This window comes from Nothoprocta perdicaria, unplaced genomic scaffold (genome assembly GCF_003342845.1).
Source record: "Nothoprocta perdicaria isolate Ctin4 unplaced genomic scaffold, notPer1 scaffold_132, whole genome shotgun sequence".
NCBI classification, from domain to species: domain Eukaryota; kingdom Metazoa; phylum Chordata; class Aves; order Tinamiformes; family Tinamidae; genus Nothoprocta; species Nothoprocta perdicaria.
In genome coordinates, this window is record NW_020454450.1 from 1175285 (window position 1) to 1198501 (window position 23217).

At 38.0% G+C, this 23217-nt stretch overlaps 3 protein-coding genes across 3 annotated transcripts in view; all 3 read left to right on the top strand.

Moving 5' to 3' along the window:
- Nucleotides 1-4593: 4593 nt before the first annotated feature.
- ASDURF (ASNSD1 upstream reading frame) lies at nucleotides 4594-7276 on the top strand. Its single transcript, XM_026033735.1, has 4 exons — nucleotides 4594-4665; nucleotides 5982-6035; nucleotides 6653-6728; nucleotides 7149-7276. The coding sequence occupies exons 1-4, from the start codon at nucleotides 4594-4596 to the stop codon at nucleotides 7217-7219; spliced, it is 273 nt and encodes a 90-aa protein (XP_025889520.1). The 3' UTR covers nucleotides 7220-7276.
- Nucleotides 7234-11587, top strand: ASNSD1 (asparagine synthetase domain containing 1). The gene is made up of 3 exons (XM_026033746.1): nucleotides 7234-8763; nucleotides 10222-10403; nucleotides 11260-11587. Exons 1-3 carry the CDS (start codon nucleotides 7291-7293, stop codon nucleotides 11519-11521), a joined length of 1917 nt encoding a protein of 638 aa, XP_025889531.1. The 5' UTR covers nucleotides 7234-7290; the 3' UTR covers nucleotides 11522-11587.
- Nucleotides 11588-12615: 1028 nt separating this feature from the next.
- Nucleotides 12616-23217, top strand: part of ANKAR (ankyrin and armadillo repeat containing) — a 14764-nt gene continuing 4162 nt past the window's right edge. Inside the window, exons 1-16 of the mRNA XM_026033736.1 lie at nucleotides 12616-13252; nucleotides 13881-14318; nucleotides 14621-14784; nucleotides 15315-15430; nucleotides 15762-15942; nucleotides 16678-16897; nucleotides 18093-18294; nucleotides 18696-18904; nucleotides 19465-19569; nucleotides 19972-20216; nucleotides 20330-20498; nucleotides 21031-21272; nucleotides 21457-21610; nucleotides 21700-21861; nucleotides 22377-22483; nucleotides 22959-23078. Coding sequence (XP_025889521.1) covers nucleotides 12655-13252; nucleotides 13881-14318; nucleotides 14621-14784; nucleotides 15315-15430; nucleotides 15762-15942; nucleotides 16678-16897; nucleotides 18093-18294; nucleotides 18696-18904; nucleotides 19465-19569; nucleotides 19972-20216; nucleotides 20330-20498; nucleotides 21031-21272; nucleotides 21457-21610; nucleotides 21700-21861; nucleotides 22377-22483; nucleotides 22959-23078 — 3432 coding nt within the window. The 5' untranslated portion in view covers nucleotides 12616-12654. The remainder of the gene's footprint in view (nucleotides 13253-13880; nucleotides 14319-14620; nucleotides 14785-15314; nucleotides 15431-15761; nucleotides 15943-16677; nucleotides 16898-18092; nucleotides 18295-18695; nucleotides 18905-19464; nucleotides 19570-19971; nucleotides 20217-20329; nucleotides 20499-21030; nucleotides 21273-21456; nucleotides 21611-21699; nucleotides 21862-22376; nucleotides 22484-22958; nucleotides 23079-23217) is intronic.

Genomic DNA, 23217 nt, shown 5'->3' on the forward strand with positions numbered 1-23217 from the left:
AGAAGTTCAAGAAAAATCAGAGAACAGTGGCGTATTGGGACAAGATAGACTTAAATGAGGTTATATAATGCTGCTGTGAAGGAAAAAATGGAGGAAGAGGAATCCTGGAGACGTCGGAGCGCGGCTGCCAAGGGGCCTGTCCTGGGAGCAGTTCTTCATCCGAGGCACAGATGAGGCTCTTAGTGCTGGACGCAACAATTTGCTAAGGTTAGGGCATAGTTAGGGTCTGGAGAAGGAGGAATCCTGGAGGCATCAYGGCAGTGGGTCTGGCAAGGAGCTGCCAGAGGAAACTGTTCCAATCAAAAGTCCTGTCCTGTGAGGCACTTGTTGTCTGAGGCACAGGTGGGGTCTTAGTGGTAGTTACTGGTACAGTTTCCTTGGGTTTTTTTTTTTTGGTAATGATTGGATTTCTTATACTTGTCTTGTGTTCCATTAACGACATCTAGTTTTTGAATCACACRAGGAACATACCGCTTGGTGACCCTCCCCTAATATCGAGTAACCAAGTCCGCTCACACCAGTGCATTTTAGCAAACAGTTTCTGTGAGTGGACACAATCCTCCYGGCCTGAGGAAGTTTTGCTCAGCAGAGGTCCATGACCGCAGCTGTGCTTTGCACCTTCCTTTTGGGCTTTTTGTACAGATTGCCTCATTAGAGCTTAAAATGTGTCAGTATTTTCAGAACTCTTTTCTTTCCATATCCTAAGCACATATCTACTTCTTAAATCAAGAAAAAAAAGAAGTTTGGGTAAGAGCTTGTCAGTACCAAGTTGAGTAACAGCTTGTCATTATCTTGCTATAATACTTCTCCACCATGTGGTTAGAGGTAGCATTGCCCAAGTGTTTTGAATGCCCAGTTAAGCTAACACAGATAGCTGGCTAAAGAAGAAAAAGCTGTTGGGGTAATTAATGTACGGCGATACCACTAAGGATTAAGACTGGGAAAACAAATTTCAATATACGTACAAATCAAATGTTCGAAAAGTAAATGAGACTATCACTTTAAATAGTCTTTAAAAATCTTTTAAAACAAAGTAGTCTTCCTGTTTTGACCACATTCTTGTTGCCAGCTATGGTCTATAAAATACATTTTATACCTGCTGCCATCACAACGCAGGTATTTTGTATATGCGGTTGCATGTCACAAGTTTGAAAATAGTGATTAATAGCAAAAAACATGCACAGTGACTACTGTTTCTTAGTGACATATTAAGCTGCCTAAATGCAAGCATCTAGCTTGAGACACCCACATGTAGATGAAACATCCAAACAGCAACTATAACTTAAGTCCTGTAGGAGAGCTGTGCTCTTCCYTGTGCCAGTGGGGTAGCAGGTAGGACACACTGTCATCTCAGATGATAATGGAGGCTGAGATTTAGAAAAACAAATCAAACCCTTACTGTCTACAGAACTTACAGAGGCTGTTAGATAGACACTAAAGTTGTAGGACATCACATGCTAATATTAAAATGAGGTTTTGCTTTGTGTGTTATTCAAGAGATCAGAGTACTTTGCCAATATTTTACATTGAGATCCATAGCAGCACTTCTGCACTAGGTATTACAGCTACACTATGGGAGAGCTGAGATTCAGGAAGACCCAGAGCCACATTCAGCTTCCCATATCCTATTTAAGTCTTCTTGTCCATCTTTTTCCCCTAGAAAACGCTATAACCAGCTAATCAAAACACTAACATTCAGCTGCAATGCAGATAGCTTGAGTTTGGACTTACACAGCTTCCTCCAAGGTGGAGTCATAGTGGGGAAAATGTCTTCACTGATTTTTAGAAGACAAACTGTAAGAAAAAAGGGGAATCTGCAATACCTAAGCTTGTCCCCAGACCCACGGGACTGTAGCAAAGACAGTGCTGTTGCAGGGAATGGTTTGTTGTGGTAGGAACTGAACGAGCTCCTTGGCAGGATGGAGAGAATCATCCTAAGCTGGCCAGGGGAACTTGCCTGTCTTTACAAGTAATTTTGGTTAGATAAATACATGAAAATAGGCTGTGGGAATCATTATTTGGATTTAAATAGATCCAGCTGCCTAAGATATTGTATATATTTTGCATAGATGCCTCTCCTGTGGCCAACGTTAGTGCTGCAGGATTGCGCTGTTTCAAGGACATTCAAAGGAGCTACATCTAAAGTACTACAAATTTCTTCCAATTACCATCATCTACAGTTGAATCCAGTCCATAAGATGTCACAGATGTGCATGTGAGATGCAAATCCTCTTCTCTTACTGACTTTTACACACAGCTACTCTTATTATGGGTAAGAATACAAGTAACATCAGCTGTAATTATGTATTGCAACCATGTAATCATAAAAAAAAAGACTTGTCAAAAGCACATTCCCTATCAGTAGAAATATCTGTAACTTGTGGTTAAGACCAGAAGTTGAAAATAATGCTCACATTCACGATTATGCTTTAAATGTCTAACCATTATCCCTACTATAACAAACCAATCAATGAAACCTTCTCAGGAGCACAGGGATGGACTGCTGATTCATAAACATTAACTCTATTTATTACTGAACATGAAAAAGACCATCAGTAAGGAAATTATACTTTGACTACTGGCTTGCTTGATCATCAACCTTTGTAACATAGAAATAGCAAATAATTAGTGAGGCGCCAGAGTGCTGGGGCCACTCAGATTAAACAAATTCCTCCACGGAACATGAGCAACAAATTCCGAAATGCATTAATCAATAGCATCAAAACCAGTCTGTGTGATCCAGGCATGTGTATTTCTCACAGAATCTGAAGGCCAAGGCTCAGAACCTCTCCAGTTTCGGTTAAGCTGAGCTTAACTGGGAGGCTGCCAGGTTCATATAACCACTGATATGCTACGGAGAAACCTGGATCAGCCGCCTAAACCGGCTCGCCGCACAGTCCCGTGAACAGCCCAGAGTGCTGAAGCAAGAGCAGGAAAGTGCRGTTGAAGGTGGAGAGAACAGCAACACTGGCCTTTCATTAATCTATATCCTCAGTTTATTTTTCCATTGGTGGTAAACATAGTAATGCTAATGGTGTCATGCCTGTGATTTACTGTACTGTTAAATATTCTTAAACACAACTTGGCTTTTCTCAGACCTCCTCTAGGAACCAGAATCCTAGTTCTGCCTGTTTCACTGCCAAAAATTCCAGTGAGCTTCAGTGCAGTTGATGGACACCATCAAAACAAGGTGCAATCTTGCTCACAGTTATCAGAATACGTAACACATATCATTATGTGAGCCACAAGCCATCAAGCGGGAAAAGTCAGCATTCTTACTTCACTTACTCATATAAGAAATGTTCAGGTAATTTACCAGCATTTGTACAATTTTGTACAAATTTGTACTGTTTACAGTGCASAGAAAAACAAAAGGACTTGTGGGATTTTTCTTAATTTTTTTTCTTTCTGAGTTCTTTAACCAGATGTTTTTTSGAGTGTCTATTTGTGCAGAGCTTCTTGCAACCCAACCTATTACCACATTTTAAGTAAACATCCACACAACACCAGCCTTAGGCTTCTGGTACTGGCAATAAACAATAACAAGGGTTCACCAACAGCACACATTTCATTCCAAACAGCAGGAACAGCGCCATCAAACCACAGAAATGGCAATCACATCCTTCATGTCCATCTTCCCAAGCCAATTACATCATCACCGTAACTAAAGCACTCATCAAGTTCACCGATCAAATGCAACTCACTCAGAAGCACCTGCACTTTCATCTGTGCTCCCCAAGTAACCAACATATCACTTGAAAAACAAGTTAAGCTTTTTTCTAGCACACAAAAGACATGTTGTAATAAAAGTTTTGTGATGGTCAGCTCTCATGTTGTGTTTCTCATCAGGTGGGGATTTATCTTCTCTCGTAACTCATGTTCCCCAGGCTAGGGTAACAGAATAAAAACTATTTTGACAGTGAAGCACAGAAATAGGAAAGCTAGTAGTTCACGACCCTATATCCTCTCTCACATAAATTTTATGCTAGAAGTTTGTCCAGCTATTCAAGTTATCCATGTTTTCAGGTGTGATAGCAGCACAAAACCCCCAACTTGTATTAACAGAATCACTTTTTTTTTTTGCTTAATAACTTGTTTGCTTCTGCTAGCTGACACACTTTAAGGCTCTTTAAAAACACATGATCAGAAAATTCCTTTCCATTGARGCACACTGTCAACAACAACAGCAAAGGCTATTTAATATTTATTTTTTTGTGTGTGGCAACGCTGCTGCTGTGGCAYACTAACCGATCAGCAGCCTGACAAAATTTAAAATTAACACACAGAGAAAACCACGGAGAAATCTGGCTCGCGACAAGAGCGACCCTGCTGCCACACGGCGCCCACRCGACATGGCSCCCACGCGGCGCGTCCCCTCCCGCCCCTTCCCGCCCCTTTTCCAACGGCCACTCCCCCCCACACCTCCCGGCGCATGCTCGGTCGCCTCACGTGGCTGGGGCGCAGGCCAGCTGATTGGTGCTTGCCTGCGCGCCTCCTCCAATGCGGTACGTACCTGCGCGGCGTCACCGGTTGCGAGGGGGAAGGTGGCCGTTGGCGCGGCCGTTGGCGCGGCCGTTGCGGCGGGGCTGCGGGATGTCGGGGCGCTCGCCGCGGCCGGGAGAGGAGAGCGCGAGGCAGCGCCACAAGGAGGAGCTGAGCCGGAGGGTGCGTGAGCCGCGGCCGCCGCCAGGAGCGGGTCCTGCGGGGCGCGGGGGCAGCGCAGCCCGCGCGGCCCGGGCTGCGGGTTGTCAGTTTCACAGCTCGGGTAGGCGCCGGGCCGCGCCCTGAGCCTTCGCTGGCCTCTAGACTAACGAGGAACCGAGGGAACGAGGTTGTTTTCCCCGCTTTTGGCTTAACTCGAGGCATCCCGTGCACTGGTGAAGTTTTTGTTGGAGTGTCTTGTCCTGCAGCTGCTCAGAGAGCCGAAGCAGATTTTAATCTCATTTATGGTATTTGTGCTAAACTGATGCAGTTTTCAGAAAAGCCAGTAGTACCGTTCAGTGTGAAATCTGTCAGGGTCTTTGGAAATACTCTCTACAAAAAAAACTGGCATCCTTTCCATACGCTCATGTTACCTAAAATCTGTGATGCATTTTGATTCCCCAAAATGCMATGAAGCAGGCAGGGATTGAATCTGAGAGGATCACGCTTTTATACTTGGGTTGTTGGGTCAGTCCCTTGCAGAGGGTGACACACGCGCCTGCCAAGCAGTTTTGCGGAGCCCGTTGGCTTTACAAAGCCCCTCCTGATTGCTCTGGAGCATCGAGAGTTTCCACGATAATGAAAGGGGGGAAGCCCAGCCGCATCTGTCAGTGCGGGCAAACAGACTGACAGGTCTCACTGATGAAGTTTGTGTAAAACTAAAGAGAAACTTCAGAGCAGGTCTGGCTTTGCTCGCAATACAGTGGATAGGGTTTTTTTCTTCATTTAAAATCTGAGAATAACTTTATAAAGTGTACTGTAGTCCTTGAAATAATTTTATGGGGAAAACATAGCATGTTTTCTCTATTAGTTGTTTGCCTTTTTTTTTTTTTTTTTTTTCTTTCAGGGCAAAAACATGATCTGTGACTGCAAATAGCTAGAGATGGCTGATTTTCCAGCAATGGTCATTCCAAGGGACAGCCTAACTACCGCTCCATGCAGGATATCTCCTTTTGAAGCAGTTATTTAAAAATAATTCAGCAGCTTATAAGTGTATTAATATTTAAAATTAGTAATTCAAAAGAAGGTTACGTATGTAAATCAGTTGTATGGCCCCAAGAATTGTAGYGTCAGCTTGGAATATTGAGCAGTCTTGGAATATTGAGCAGTGTCACATTTTTTTTTCATTCTTACATTTGCTTTCACTTTCTTTTCAGGGCTCATTAAGAGCAACTTATATCGTGGCCCTGTTAAAATAGGGGTAAAGAGAATCCCCACAGGATTGTAACATGCTGGTTCATTTTTAGGAACTAACTTGAAGTGTGTCTTTTGCCTTGCAGATTAAAGAGCAGAAAATTGTAGTTGATGAGCTTTCTAATTTAAAGAAGAACCGGGTAAGTACTTATCAATTTGCTTTTGGCTGTTTCATTTTAGGATCAGAGGAAAAAAGCGTAGAAGCAAGAGGGAAACTGAAAATAAGGGCAGCAAATAAACTATATTTGTTTCCATATCTTCATTTGATTTACAGTTATATAAAAGGTAACAATATTCTATAATGTAGAAAATCCACTAGACTTTGTATACACTGTGTGAAGAATTAGCTCCTCCTGACATTTCATACATCATATGTGTACGTTTTTAGCATGATTGCTTTTAATATTAAAGAGATGATGGCTGCATGTCATCTAGAACTGAATAAAAGACAAAGGTTTTGTTTGTTTTTTTGTTGGCTAATATGTTTGAATTGGCCACGGGAATTCATAAAATATTTTTGCATTTGATGTATATGCTTTCATATAGAAGATGCTTCTTTWTATATGATGAAAAGGGAAGTACAGGAAAGAAAATGCCATCATCATACACTTTTGATAGTATATTAGAATGCTATTGTAGGCAGGGYAGAGTTCTCAATTCTAGCCCAAAAGTTAAGGATGTCTCAATGGGCCATGGTTTGTTCCTAGTGCACRTTGGTGCTGGTTTGACTTACTGCAGTTTTGGTTTTGTTTTACAGAAAGTTTATAGGCAGCAACCCAATAGCTACATATTCTTCCTTGCAGATCGAACAGAAACACTATCTCAATGCAAAAGTAAGTATGGAGCGTGAAAGTTAATCAAATAATTAACTATTTAAAAATGAAAAGAGCTGATGATTGAACAAAGCTTGGTAATAGGTAAAAGCTATTTATGCAGTTTCTGGTGTTGATTCTTTTTGATTATTACAGATATAAATTATACTATTTATATAGGCAATAGCTGGCCATTCTCCAAGTCTTTGTGTCTTTGTATTTGTGCAGTGTTTTTTTTATTTTGGGGGGAGCAGAAACGATAATTTTATGTATAGTTGAAGAATTGGCTACAACAAACTATTTTTTATTATATCAGTATTATAGCACTTGTGTTTCATAYTATTTCATGAATTTCTCCTTATTGGCAAGTGGCTGGAGTTGCTGGATATCCTYTCCAACTTCCCTAGTTCATATATTTATTTTCTCTGTTCTGTTAAACAGATACATTAGATGAATTGAAGAAGGCACATCAAGAGTTAGAAAATTCAGAGAAGACCAAAATCAGGAAATAATCCATTGGAATTCAGAGAAAAAAAATCAGAAAACAAAATCAAGAAGTAGTTCACTTGAATTCAAATTAGCAATGTGTGGTATTTGTTGTGTCATTACCTTGTCTAGCCAGCATGCTCTTCACGGTTCCATCAGCAAGGATGTGCTCTCCTGTCTAAGACGAAGAGGACYGGACAGTAGCCAACAGTTGATAAAAGCTGTGTCTGATCTCTCTTATAAGTGTCTGTTTTCTGGTCATGTACTTCACTTGAGGGGTTTGATGACTCCTCAGCCTCTGGAAGATGCCAATAGCAATGTTTTCCTTTGGAATGGAGAAATTTTTGATGGAGTTCATGTTGGGTCCCTAGAGAATGACACTGAAATTATGTTTCATCGTCTCACCTTATGCAATAGCGAAGCAGAAATCTTGTCACTCTTTTCATCGCTCCGAGGTCCATGGTCTTTTATTTACTATCAAGAATCTAGTCACTGTTTGTGGTTTGGTAGGGATTATTTTGGTCGTCGCAGCTTGCTTTGGCAGTTCAGTAATGAGGTCGAGAGGGCTATGTGCCTCTCATCTGTAAGTGGTTATTATGAATCTGGTAAGCAATGGCAAGAAGTCCCAGCATCTGGAATTTTCAAAATTGATCTCAAAGCTTGTGCAACAGCTGAGTCTTTGTCTTTACAATTGTTTCCATGGAAATACAGCTGTACAGAGAAAACAGTAGAAGAAATATTCATTAATGTTCTGGAGCGAGTTTCTAAAGGTTTGCCAAACCACATACCAGTTGTAGCAAATGAATCAAGACTGTGTCTGACAACCCCAGTTATTCCCTTAAATAAAACAATTTCTGAAGCCTTAGGTGAATGTCAGTGCACTGATGTTAGCAATGTTGGTCATACAGTGTGTGTAGAAACCCTTCACGCTTTTCTCGAAGTAGAGCACAAGAAGAAATTAGTTCATCAATTTATTGATGTTTTTAGTGAAGCAGTGAAGAAACGAGTTTTAGCTCTGGTTAGAGATGAAGATCAGAGAAGAAGAGACATTGCAAGCCTGTCTACCAGGAAAGCTCATGTTGCCGTGCTGTTCTCTGGAGGCATCGATTCTATGCTTATTGCAGCGCTTGCTGATCAGCATGTTCCTACGGAAGAACCAATCGATCTTCTCAATGTAGCTTTCATGCTTAAAGAACAAAGTAAGCAAAAATGTGCCTCAAAAAAATATATTGACCAAGAGGTACACCTTGATTTGTTTTCTCATCAAGAAGGCTGTCAAGTTTTTGATGCTAAAACTGCCAGTCAGTTTGATGTTCCTGACAGAATCACTGGTAGAGCAGGACTGAAAGAATTAAAAGTTCTTAACCCTTTAAGAACCTGGAACTTTGTGGAAATTAATGTTACAGTGGAAGAATTGAAAAGAATGAGACAGCAACACATAAGTCACTTGATCTACCCACTGGATACAGTCCTGGATGACAGCATTGGCTGTGCAGTSTGGTTTGCTTCTAGAGGGGAGGGTTTTATTAGTAACCATGGAGAACTGAAACCATATAGAAGTTCTGCAAAGGTACAACTATATGTTTTTCTTTTGTCTTATGCTTGACTAAAGAATTCAAACACAGTTCTGTTTTGTTTCAGGAATCACTTAAGTGTGCTTAACATTTAGGAGACCTCTAAAATTCAGTGGAGGAATGCAAACAGTTTTGCAGTGATAATCCGTGTAACTTTGAACTTAAAAATACATTCTATTTTTATATGAGTTCCTAGTTGCATGGATTTTCAGGAAATTTGCATAGACAACAATATGACTAGAAAAAAATACCTATCATCTTCACTGTTAAAACTCTAGCAGTAATAACTGCTATTCAGTCCAAGCTGAGTAAGTTAATAAAGTTAGTGGCATAAATTCTAATGAGTTATTAAGCAATATTGTTTTGTGCCAGCATTTCCTGGCTTGCGAACTACCAGCTTATTATTTAGGCTTATTATTTATGTGACAAAATTAGCTATTACTAATAACAGACTGCTTCTTGGAAGCTGTTGTACTTGCAATCTAAGTGAATGATTTTTTGAACTACATGGAGCTTCTTCTCTTTTCTTTTTGTAACTTGAGTTTTTATATATAGTTTTAAGCAAATAAGCTTTTTGTTTGTTTTTGTTTTAATAACTAGATGCCTTTCTTGGGAATTCATTTCTTATCCCTTCCTCTACCTTCTCAMAATCTCTGGTTCATGCAGGGAAGAATAAACTTTTTAAGATCAGGAGTTTGCATACGATTGTTGCCCTTGCTTTTTGGATTCTTATTTTTTGTGCTAGTTACTGGGATTTAAAAAAAATGAAGATGCATTGTAGTGCAGGAGTAGTTTGCTTTTATAAATAATATCACTGTAAAACATTTGACTTGGTTGACTGGTTACCTAAAGCTGTATGTCTCAGCTTTAGGGAAAAAAGCAAGTTTAGTTTTATGTTCAGAATATGTTGAAAAGGGTCATGAGTTAATAAATCATGAAGAGGCAGTGTCATTCACCCTTAAATTACATGCTRCTGTGCATGGGTAACTGCACAGTTTCMTATGTAAGTTGACCACTAGCAAGTGTCATAACAGTAACATGCACTTCACCAGTTATGTTTAGAATCCTGATTTTACAGTGACTTGCTCTTGAAGGCACGATGATGGTCCAGAGATTCTAGTTTTGTTTTTGTTTTCTCTTCATGACATTTTATGTGTCTGTCATTGACTAGACAGAAGAATATGGCACATTTTTACTTTGTATGAGATTTTTCTTTGCATTGGTAGAAATGATTGTACTCTTGGGTCTGATAATGAACCTACTTAAATTGAGCTTTCCAGTGATTGAACAATTGCAGGCTCTGTTAATGTGTCAACATCTATCTAGTTTATACATACAGAAAATATACATTAAATTTACTCTCCTTACTAAGTTATAATTAACTATTTTAGTGCTGCTAAATATTACTAGATTGCATGGATATTAAGAACATCTCTTTTATTCTCTTTCTCTAGGTTGTTCTTACAGGAATTGGAGCAGATGAGCAGCTTGCTGGGTATTCTCGACATCGTCTTTGCTTCAAAAATTCTGGTTTAGAGGGTCTAAATAAAGAAATTGAAATGGAGTTAGATCGCATTTCTTCTAGAAATCTTGGTAGAGATGACAGGATTATTGGCGATCATGGAAAAGAAGCCAGGTAGTTGCTTTTATCATTTTAAGTTCAACAGTCTTTTGCACAGCTTTGAAAAGTTTGTTGTGTGGTGACTTGGAAGGGTTGCTTTGGAAAACTACTTGATCCAGCCTTTACAGAGGCTGTGGTACCGCAGCACAAAAGCCACTTATTCCTACTAAAGCAACAATGACATGGTCATTATCCACTGGATTTCCTGGCTGTTAGGTCAGAGTGGTTAAAGAACCAGTTTATCCTTGTTTACATCCTCCACACTGGCACCTACTTCCTTACAGTTGTCCAATAGCAGGGATTGCTCAAGTGCATGGCTTTTCATGAGATCTCTATGTCACAGAGTACTTTTCTGGGTCTTAGTATTTTAGCAAAGAATAGTTGCAGTGGTGGAGAGGCAATATTACTGATCATTTGGATGATTAGATAAAAATATCTGGAATTCTTACTTCGAAAGGTTGTAAGAATTTCTTGTCTAAATACTTTTGTTTCAGAGTTACGATATATAGCTTTCTACAGCGTTGCTAACTTTAAAAGTTATGCTGAGAAACAGCACTTTAAAATTATCTTGCTCTTTTATAGTATTTCATAGTATTTGCTGTTTTTTTGGTAGAGTGAGCATCATTTTTTTTTTTTTATTCTTCTGTGCAATTTTGAAAATTACCAGGGTTTGAGTTTAAAAGAGCTATGATATGTCATCCTTCAAGATAGTGTGTCTGTCTTGGGAGACTTGCTCCAGTCCTGCAACACTAACACTTGAAGTACATCTTTAATTAGGAGACAACATGGGCTTTGAGGCCTTTGCATMGGATAGAAGGAAGTTTATATTGACTTTGTAAAGGGTTTTTCACCATGTCTGTCTCTTCTTTAGATTTCCTTTCCTTGATGAAGATGTTGTTTCCTTCCTCAATTCTCTGCCCATCTCAGACAAAGCAGACTTGACKTTACCTCGAGGACTTGGTGAGAAGCTGCTTCTGCGCCTCGCAGCTGCAGAGCTTGGCCTTGCAGCCTCGGCCATTCTGCCCAAGAGGGCTGTGCAGTTTGGCTCTCGAATCGCGAAACTGGAAAGCAGCAGTGAGAGGGCCTCTGATAAGTGCAGCAGACTAAAGTCTCTTCCAGCAGATGAAATTTAGTTATGTCTTGAGAAGCCGCCATTATGCTGTATGCAAGTTCAGTAAAACCTTGGAGTTGTTTTGGAATATTTGGTCTTGTTTTTTTTCTGACACACTAATGCCTTACTGTGGCCTCGCAGTGCGGAGGMCTGGGTGCTTGAGAAGTGGGAGAGGATGCCCTGGGTGGGTGGGCCGGGAAGGGAGGCGCTGCCATCGCCAGGGCGCTGGCTCCGGGCGCTGCCAGGGCAGCCCCGTCGCCGCGGCGCAGGCTGGGGCTGAGCGGGCGCGGGGCCTGTGGGGCTGCTGCCTCCCGGGGCTGCTGCCCCCAGCGCTGGAGCCAGACCCGGGGGGAGSCCCGGTGGGAGCCCCAGCCACAGGGAAGCTCCCCCCAGGCTCTTCCGCCCTCAGCTCCTTGCACTTCCTGCTATTCCAGAGCTTTAGCTCTTACTCCAAAGTTATGAGACATCCTCTGTGTCAATAATAGCAAAGGTCAGACTGTGTCTAGGTAAGTATCTCAATACAGTCATGGGGCCAAGTAGAAACACAGAGGACCTAACCCGAAGAGAAGTTTCAGGTGGTCTATTTTCTAAGTATAAAGGAAAGGAAGCAGTGTTAAACTGGATACTTCCTCTCTAGAGTGGTTGGTTTTTTCTTTGTTTTGTTTTTAAGGTAGGAGCTTGATAGTCAATGTGCTTCCTTACCATTCTATTTTCTTAGAAAGTTTGTCGAATTAAAAGGAAAAAGAGTACTGTTCGTGCCAGACACAATTATTTCATTTTCATATACAGCATATTATAGCTCTTCTTAAGAAGCATCATGAATGGCAGAAGACAATCTCAAAAGTGACTTAGACTGTAAAGAAATTTTTATTACAAAATGTTAAGTTTTGCATTACTTCAGAGCACTGGCAGTTTTTATTTGTTTTGAAAAAAAGGTTCTAGAGAAAACATTTTAAGATACTTGGCACACTGAAGTCACTTACATTCATTGGTGTTATAGAGCATTGATGTGTTACTGGCTTTTAATCTTGTCCTTAAGAATTGTATTATTTTCTTGCACATACTAATATAGTACTGGGTTAAGTAATAGTTCTCTTGTTTTTGTTAGCCTTTTTTAAGTAACTTATTTTGGAAACAGAAGAAGAATATTGGAGAATGCTCAGGCCTGTCAAAAAAGCATTCCCAAGAGCTGAACAAGTGGATGAGGCAACCTATTTGTCAAACCTAGCAGTGCAGAAAAATGCAAGCGCCTTCTTCAAGAAGTATGACCCGACTGAGCTGCAGGAATTGCTTACAGTCATGTCCTCAAGTTGGCTGGCTTCAAAAGATGCCATCGAGTGTCCAGTAGAGCTTCCCAGTGGACTGGTGAGCCAGCTAAGAAACATAAGTTCCCGGACTGCAATTTTGCTAGTGCCGGTGGTCTCAGATGTACCCTTGGATTGTAAAGAAGTCCATCAGATTTTGAGAGAATTGGCTGTTGGCATTTACTGTTTAAACCAGATCCCTTCGATCAGTTTAGATGCTAATTACGATCAAAGCACATCTTGTCAGCTTCCTTCAGCTTACGTTGATACCAGAATTGGGCAGATTCTGATCAGTGTTGACTACATGCTGAAAGCCCTGTGGCATGGGGCATATGTGCCCAGAGAGAAACGCATCAGGTTTTCGAAGCTGTGGCGCTCTGAGGTGGACATAGATGCAGATGGGAAACCCCAAACAGATGGAAACATTTCTTCAGTGTTTTGCTCAGGGGGTAGGTTACAAAAATATCTTCCTTTGATATTTTTGGACATTATACTCCTAATAAGTCTGATGTTGCATATGAATAAAAGTTTAATGTGCATATGTATATCTGTCACAGTAGCATTCCTAAAAACTGTGATCATGGAAAAAATACAGATTGTTAGAGCTCATGTAAAACTAAAGCTGATGCCCCAAAAGGTCATTTGCCAAAATGTTTAGCTTCCACTGTACTATTCAAATGAATGTTCAGATGTTCAAGTACTCAGAACTCAGATTTTTTGAGTACCCAGAAAGCCATCTCTGAGAATAAGGGCTCCAGACTAAACATTTTTTTTTTTTACAATATATCACTGTATATAGCTATTTATGTTGCTTGCCCTATCCATATAACTAAGATGAAAATACAGTTACTTTGTCATATGTTAAACAAGGTGTTAGCAACTAATCATTTCCACTGCATTAGAATACTGTCTGCTTATAGATGCAAAGCAAAGTGCTTCTGACAAATATACTTTTAAAATGGAAGAACATAATTTGCATTTAAATGGTACAAATACATTTCTATAGTAAGCAACAAATGTTTTAAAATTTAGATTAAAACTACATTATATAGGTTTTTGTATTTCTATATTTTACAGGTCTAACTGATATATCTACTGAACCTGATTTTGTTGGAATCTATGATGAAAATATCAATGAAGATCCAACTTACAATCCAAACAGTGCAGAAGAAAAAAATTTCTTCATGCAGTATGCTGATAACATAGTACTTAAGTTAACATTTGCTAATGCACAAGTTGAGCAATATGAAAACTTTTTTAGGTTTGATGCGGTATATAGGCTCACTAATGTTGTAAGACCAGCAGAGGACTGTTTAGATAGAGAAACGTATCAGAGATTGCAGCAAAGGTTAGCTCTTCACCAAAAGCTCCTGAAGAAACACTTGGAAAAGAACGTCACAGTACACAAGAATATACAATACCTGAAGTTAATGAGCTTTTTGATTCCATTTTTACTGGGGTTTAAGAAGAAGATGGAAATCCCCAATTTAAATAAACTTCTTCAGTCATACCCAAGTAAGGAAACCGTAATTCTAGYGTTTTTTAAAAATTTAAATTCTACGTTGTAAATGTAGTAACTCCAAATACCTGAAATTAAATTGCGACACACTRCATAAGTGAGAGTCACCCCAGGTGTAATTCAATTGAATGCAGAAACTGTACTAATAGTAAATTTCTTCCAATATAATTATTCCAAAATAATATGCTAATTCTGCTAAAATAAATCTGTTCAGAGTCAAATATCTTCAGTATTAAAATAAGTTTATTTAGTGCATTAAATTATTATCATAATTACACTTTTCTTAAAACTTTTATAGGTCTTGAGCTTAAAACTGAAAGAGAATTGCCTCCATTTTTTCTTGGACAACAATTCAAATGTCAGCATTTTCAATATGCACAAAATGAATTTTTCCATGTCCATGGAGGAATTGAATTTGACGTTGGGACTCCTTCGATACAGGATATTTCAGAAGAGATCAAGGTTTCAGTTTGCTCTCTTTCATGTAACGTATGTGTATGTCTTTACAGCCAACAAGGTAGGAGAAAATATTGTAGTTCTGACACAGTTAGAACTACAAAGTGTGCAGTTAGAATATTTATTGCTAATACTGAGCTGCACTTATTTGCCTGATATCTTAATCATAAGGACAACATTGCCTTAAAAGACACCTTGCCTTTTGGTATCAGACTTCTTGTTTTAATATGTAATGTGTGATGTTTCTGGATGGCATGAGGCCAGTGTGAGGAATCACCAGAACAGATTCACCTCAGTAGGTATAAACTATTCCCAGAAGAATGCTTCTCTTTAGAAACGGGTTTAATTAGTTCTATTGTATGAAAACGATCTGTATGAAGATGAAAAACCCTTTTAAACATGAAGAGAAATGACAATTGTACTTCAGCTTGCACAATAGATAAGCATTGATAGGACTGGTAAGGCTGTGATTCCAACAATCATTTTACTAATGTTAAATTGACTGTACAGAAATATTTACAACTGTTTTCTCATAGGCTGCCTATGAAAAAATACAGCATAGTGTATCAAACCAAATGGCTCAGTTGTTTGATGGGGATATGACCCGGAGAGAAAATTATCCCATTCCAATCATGGAATTTGATGGTAAGAGGTAAGAAATATACACAGTAATATGGACAATGTAATGTAGTGTTCAAAATAAAATAGGACCTTTTTCTTTTCAGAGGTAATGGTTAATATTTTCAATCAGCTGTGTGTGCCTTACTGTGACTTACTGAGACAGAGCATCCTGTCTCAGTTCAATAACAAGTTGTGAGATGTAGTAAAAAGTTTTACTAAATCAGCCCTTCTCATACATGTTTCTGTCTCACCTATGTGAACTGCTATCTGAGAAAACAATAATATAAATCAAAAATGTAATGAAGAGTCTTTAGTTTTCTTTCTAACGTGTGTGTGTATATATATATATTTTTTAATTACAGCTACTATGTGATCAGTATTGAATTTGAAGGGTTTTATCAGCAGCTTTATAGGACACCATGGTGGGCAGCCATAAATGAAAAGATAAATACTCTTAAGCCCAAAAGAGTTGCCTTTACGGATGCGCAGATTCTTGAGCAATTGAAAAAAAAATTGGGTTACAAGGAAGCTATTAAATGCAAGGTACTTCATTAAAATATTTTTCCTCTTAAAGTGTATCTGCATTCAAGAAATATAAATATTATGATAGACTGTATTTACACAGTCTACAGTGAGCTGTTTGTTCCCACACCTGTAAATTCTACTTAAGATCAATAAAYGGAAGTGTATTCTCTGAAGTGTATTCTCTCTAATATATCATTACTGCTATTAATGGCTCTGTAGCCTTTATTCTGTCCTCATTAACATCTTCAAAACTTATTGTTTTCACATTTCTTGTTCAGTTGCACATGAACAATGTGGCATTGTCTTCAATATTATGATATAAAGCTGATGAAGGGTGAAAATTGATTTTGAATGAATACTTTAGCAGATCACGCTACATGGGTTATGTGGACCACAGTAGCGGCCATTGGCTTGGCTAGGGTACATCTGTCGTGGTTGTTTCTTTTCCAATATAAGGAAACTGTAATAAAATGAAATTTATTCTCTGTAGCACATAGGTTTAATTTGTAAACCTTAGGGACAATTCTGTTGAGAGAGCATGACCTTTTTGAACAATCATTCTCAGAGAATGATCTTTAGCTTCCATATATTTGACAGATTCATAAAACCCTGTTGTTATACAAACAAAACAATTTACCATCTAGGAAGATCTAAAATTAAAGAAATGCATTCGCAAATGCATTGACTTTCCTGAAGTGCAAATTATAATACATTTCTTCTGAGATGTATGATTTTATTTTTCATAAATTTTAGAGCTTGCCATACGGTATGAAATCAGCTGCCAAGAGAGGACTAGCCACTATCTTCATTGCGTTCTGTCGTAAAGCATCGACCTCCAGTTTCAGTGTTATTGATGAATCTGGTTTCACCCTTCTCCACCATGCTTCCATGTACAACCGTGTTCCTGTCATCTATCAGCTGATTAAAGCCCACGTGGATATCAACCAGAGATGCATTGTGCACGTTCGCCTTGGTAATGATGTGTGGGAGATGTTTAGGACCCTCTATTCTTTTTCACTCTTATTAGAAGCAGAGTTTTGTAAAAATAGAATGCAGAGAATTTATTCTTTTTCTAAACCTTGTGAAAACTTCAGTGCAGAAACTTCATGGGACTCTAGCTCTCTGATGTGAGAAATAAACATGAGCAAGTCACTTTATACTCTGCTATCTGTTGTAATGTAAAGAGAAATGGGAACAAATTCCTGTGCACTAGCATGTCTATTTGCACAGAGATATGTTGCTTTTAACTGCTTATTCTGCCTTTCTATAAATAGTTTTAAGCAACTCCTTTTTTAGACTAGCTATGTAGAACAGGAAAAAATATGTTCTGTTCTTTGGGATATGTAAGATATATATTGCAAGACATATAAGATATATAAGTAGGATATATGATATATGATATATGATTTTATTACAGGAAAACACTCACAGAAGAGTAAGACAGATAAAGGACGTAAGTAAATGTTGACGGGATTCTTGATATTTGATATCTTTGTATTTAAGAATATATATATCTTCACCTGTGGCTAATAATTTCAGAGAGTATCAGTGGTCTTGGTTAGTTGCAAGAGTTTCTGTTTAAGAGGATGACTCCTTTCTGTGTTTCATTTCTAAAGACAAGTGGGGCTGAGGTAGAACTTCATCCCATCACATTTTATTTCAGACCTGGATTAATTCTCTACTTCTGGGTCTTRCAATTTAACAGTAGCTGCTCTTATTTCACACAAATATTTGCACTGTTTCTGACTGTATATTATATGCTTATTTTCAGGGAAAAAAAGTGTGCAGCCTTATGAGAAGTCTGGTAAGCTACTTACTACCCATCTGTGTGAGGAAACATGGTACCATACACAAAGGGAATAGGAAATACAGTACGCACATTTAAATTGAGAAGATTTTAATCTGAGTATTTGGAAGCTGTAAAAATAAAACTTTCCAAAATACCCATTTTGTAGTACAGGAGGCGAGATATTTTAGTTTTATATTTTGAGAAAAGCAGAATGTGACTCTGCTACCTACCACTGAACCGACAGCTTTTAACAGTTTTTAATAAAAGCTTTTTCTGCAAACACAGTGAAAATACCTTACACACAGACAAACATTTCATTTGCTTTTTTTTTTTAGGACAGCATGTGAGATTTTTTCCTCTATATCTGTATTAGTTCTAGGTCCTACTGCCTTACACTTAGCAGCTCAGTGTGGATCCATTGAGGCACTTAACTGCCTCCTTGCCATGAAGGCAGATTATAAAGTGGCTGATCATCAAGGCTGGCTGGCTGTGCATTATGCTGCCTTCTATGATAAGATTGCTTGTATCACAGTCCTGTGCAGGAAAGACCCCAATCTACTAGAGGCTGAAACAGCAGCTGCGTAAGTTGCTAGAAGTGTTTTCAATAGCACTATATTAAAAAAAAAAAAAAAAAAAAGAGTAGTAAAGAGTAGTAAAATTATAATATGTAAGATCAGGGGAAAAAAAACCTTTCAAAATAAGGATAACATAATACATTTTTAGCACTCTCCTTAAAAGTATGACAGCAGATCCACCAATATGGAAATATCAATTACTGTGATTGTATATTTTAATGATACATCTATGGCCTAGATGAGTGAATACATTCAACAAGCATTAGCAATTGTGCCTTCTTTCTCTATTTGCTGTAGTGATTGTTGTATCTTAGGCATTTTTTTTAATAACCTTATCTTAAATAATAAAACTTGACATAGAGAAAGTTGCATGTATTTATATTAGCATCTCTTCATGTGTCTCAAAGGTATCGAGTTACTCCACTGCTGCTTGCTGCCATTTCTGGGGCCTTAGACACACTTGAGTATTTGTTTTCTCTTGGTGCCAACTACAAAAAAACTGACAGTAAAGGAAACAATGTAATTCATTTAGCAGTGCTTTACTTCCACACAGAAATCCTTAAGCATCTGCTAGAGGTAAATAATCCAGACCTTCCAGTTTGGAGGACTATTGTAGGTAAGTACCCAAGTGTGTCTCCAAGCAATTTGTGGGTATCTAACCACTTGCAATTTCCCTACAATTCTGAAATTATGTAACATTTGAAATACAAGTAATGAAAACAAAGTGAATACTTCAGAATGTCTCTAGGGTCATAGTCTTTAAYGTAAGTGATATTTTAGATGATTCCTTCTCTTTGACATTTGAATTTGATGGAAAAACTAAAACCTTTGTATGCTAGAAATCTAGGCCTCTGACATGAATACTAGATTTTATCATCACTTCAAGACTACTCTGCACTAAAGTACTGTTTATTTTTCCATTCTCAGGCATTTCTTTATTCTACTATGTTGAAGGTGTGATATGCTAACATTTAGAGAAATGTATTTGGCATAAAAATTCATTCAAGTTGATATTTACTATTGATTTCATGAGACAGGAATCTATGACTGAAATAGAGCATCATTATGGAGAAATGCACAGTTTCAAGAGTTTAGCAATCTGTACTGTTCCCATTSAAATGTATACTTGTTTTTGTTGATTATTTTATATGTAAAAAGTACTTTAATTCTGAATAGGTATGTTAAACTGTGAAGATCCTACTAGGAAAGAAATGGCTATTAGGTCCTTGGAAATCCTTTGTTTAGCAAAAGATCACTACTGGAAGTGCATTTTGGATGCAGGTAATGCAGTAGGTCAAATATACTCGATATTTTACTTGAACGTTATCATGTGATAAGGCATAAAATTAATTACACTGTAATCTGGAGCTAGAAACCACGCTACTGAAGAAACAAAGATTTCATAATCTTTCAAAGCCTTTCTCTGAGGTTTTCTTTATTATRTTCTGTAGTTATGCATATACAATAGCAAAATCATAGTTTTCAAACTTCTTGCCAGGGGAAGTTGAACATTTTTAATAAAAATATTCAGATTTCTGAATAAGTTTTACATTATATTTATATTTCAAGAGATGTTAAATTTTAGAGGTATCTGTATTCCTAATGCCAGTTGAAGATAAATACTATTTTAGATAATTTTTGTCACGATAATTGAGAGTAAGTGATGTGTCATTGTCTTTGCAGGCACTATATCCCCCATAATCAATTTATTAAAGAGCCATGATATCAAGCTTGCATGCATAGCTGCAGGAGTTCTTAGTAACATTTCAACTCACGATGCCATTTCCAGAGCCTTTGCAGAGGCTGGGGGCATTTCTGTGCTGGTTGATTTGCTGGGCTACGATGAACCTGAATTGCAGTCTCGCTGTGCTGTTGTCTTATACGATATTGCTCATTTGGACAATTATCAAAATGTCATTGCTAAGCTGGTAAGTCTGAATCCAGAGCTATTAATTAAGCTTACCAGATAAAGCTACTCTCTCTATGGGTAGTTTCATATAACAGACATACTCTTTTTTTTTTTTTTTGTTTTCCACTTTAGGGTGGAATTCCATCTTTGGTAAATCTTTTGGAAAGTAAAACTGATGATTTGTTGGTAAATGCAATAAATTGTATCCGAGTGTTGTGTATCCAAAACAAAAGTAATCAAGAAAAAGTAAAGGAGCATGAGGGTATTCCATTGCTTATTCAGTTTCTAACTGCACAATCAGGTAGAAATCCGTCTATGTATATTCTCCTTTTTTGTGTGTGTGTCATATTCTTATTGTAAACCTTTGGAAAGCCTGTGGTTCATGAGTAGCATGAAAGTATCTTTATTCCCAACTGATCTTGCTCAAAAACATTTTCATCTTGCATGGAATCACGATAAAATCACCATTTAAAACAAAGCACTTATAACTGCAATGAAATTCATTATAGTGCCAGACTGCAGACATTGTAAATGTTAGGGTATTTGATAGTCCTCAGTAATGACATTTGGATTTGAAAGGCATTCAGAATCCATAAGGATCAGGCACAGTGAACGAGAAGTCGGGCAAAATGACTAGATACGTTGTTGATTTTTCTTTATCTGTATTAGTTCCTTTAAAGGCTATTTCATTTCATTTAGGCTATTTCATTCATTTAAAGTTCATTTAAATTTAACCTATTAAATTTAAATTACATGAATTTCTACRTGCCAAGAAGAGAGCTGGTTTCACTGACTCTTACCTCGGAACTGATAAATCCTTTGTGCATTTAAAGGTATACTACAGGCTGTATCTTCTGCAGCTATTGCAGAACTTGCGCGAGGGAATAAGAAAATGCAAGATGCCATCGCGGATGCAGAGGCAATTGATCCTCTAGTTGAGCTTCTAAAAAAAAGAAATATCAATGTACAAATGGAAGGTGCTAAGGCTCTAGAGGCGCTATGTGAAAACAACATTCATGTGCAGAGGGCATTCCTGGAGAAATCAGTAACAAAGGATCTGTTGAAGCTCTTAAAGGCAAGAATTTATCTTGTTTCTATGGTTTGTTGTGTTATTGTTTGACAACAATATCTTTGCTTACGATAAGAGTGTAGAAAATGCAGTTTTGAGAAACTTTTAATTGCTTGGAATAGACAGTTGGACCTTTTAATATGTATTCTTAAAATACTGCTGTGTATAAAAAGCTGTTATTATTATGCAGGCATTTCACATGAAAGTCAAGGAACAGGGTGCAACAGCTTTGTGGGCACTAGCAGGAAAAAAAATGAAGCAACAGAAATTCATGGCAGAGCAGATTGGGTATAACTTAATTACGGACATGCTTTTGTCATCATCTGATAAAATGCAGCATGTTGGTGAGATTTTTTTGTACAAGTTTATAAAAACATTGGACAATTTATTGAAAAGAACTTCAAAATTGTCAAACTTTTTTTGTTGTTGAAAGGAGGAGAAGCAGTTGTTGCCCTTTGCGAAGAGAGCAGACATCATCAAAATCAGATCTGTAAAGGGARTGGAATCAGCCCGTTGGTTTGGTTGTTGAGAAATGCAAAAATCTCAGAGGGAACACTGCTGAATGTCATCAGAGCCCTGGGGACCATATGCATCGGTCTGTAGAATCTATGGAATTTGTGTGCAAGAGATTCTGATCGGAAAAATGGATGAAGTAAAAGCTCTATCAGTTAACGGACTGATGGTGGAGCCATCGTGTGTCACTGAATRTACGATGCCATGGATGCCATTCTTGTCTCATCAATTTGTGATAAATTCTGGAACTCGTGGAATTATATATTTAAAGCCATTAGTTTTAATTACTTTAAATTTAATTCACTAAGCTATTTGGTACTCTGGGCTTTAAAACTCTTCAAGGGTAAAAAAGGTAGTTCAGGTATTTTTAGATAGCTTGCTACTACTATATGCATATGTATACGTGTATGTCTTGTATGTGTGTGTGTTTTACATTTGTCAATATGTACACAATAACATATGCATACTAATATACACTTTAGTGTACATACACCTACATATAAATTTGACTATCCTTGTTTCCATTTCCCCCCCACATGCACAAATTCATCACATACAAGAGTAATACTTAATATTTTGTTATGTGAACTCTTACAGGTGTAGCTCTCACAAACAATCCTGTCAGCCAGAAAAGTGTATTGGAGGAACAGGCCCTGCCAATCCTGGTACATCTGCTGAAACACCACAGTTCCCTTCAGATAAAGGTGAGGAATAAGGAACCTCATGGATATGTGCATGTGTGTTCCTCTAGGTGCTTGTGATTCTCTTGCCTGGCRGAGTGAGAATAGGGGCACGACTTGTCTTTTCTGCAGTGTATTCAGAAGTGAGACAAAAAGTAAAAATGTAGAACACATTGAATCAGCTACTGAGAAGTTACCTGTAAAGCCATTTTATAGGCACTCTCTTGAATCTGGTAACATGCAGAAACGTGGTCTCGTGCGCGTGCATCTGTGACTGATGTCTTTGAGAGGGGTGGGAAAGTATAATTTAATCCTAATGCATAGATAAGATTTATTAAATCAAAGAACAGAAAGCTACTTAAGCAGGCATCTCTACAGAATAACGAGGGCAATATGACATTTATCTTTGGATGCATACACACTCTGCTAATAGAAAAGACAAACTGTTTATTCCCTGTAAAGTGTTAATTACTTTAACTGCCTCTTTAATAATGTTTAGGCTGAAGTCGCATATTCCTTGGCTTGTATTGTTTTAAAAAACAGAAAGCTACAGGAGGTGTTACAAGAAGAAGRTTTTGTTTATTCCGATGTTCTTGAACTTCTTCACGTGCCAAATAAGGTACTTGATTTCTCTCATTTTTCCTCTTGCCCATTTGTCTCTGTCACAACTAAAGAACTTTTAGTGGATTGTTTTCAAAGGCTTCCTTGGAGGTAAAATTAAAATATCCTTTAGTGGGATTGTTTTCTTATAAATATTT

Coding starts and splice junctions, on each gene's coding strand:
- ASDURF (XM_026033735.1), top strand. CDS start 4,594: ATGTCGGGGCGCTCGCCGCGGCCGGGAGAGGAGAGCGCGAGGCAGCGC. Junction 6,036..6,652: donor CTAATTTAAAGAAGAACCGG/GTAAGTACTTAT, acceptor TTTGTTTTACAG/AAAGTTTATAGGCAGCAACC. Junction 6,729..7,148: donor AACACTATCTCAATGCAAAA/GTAAGTATGGAG, acceptor TCTGTTAAACAG/ATACATTAGATGAATTGAAG.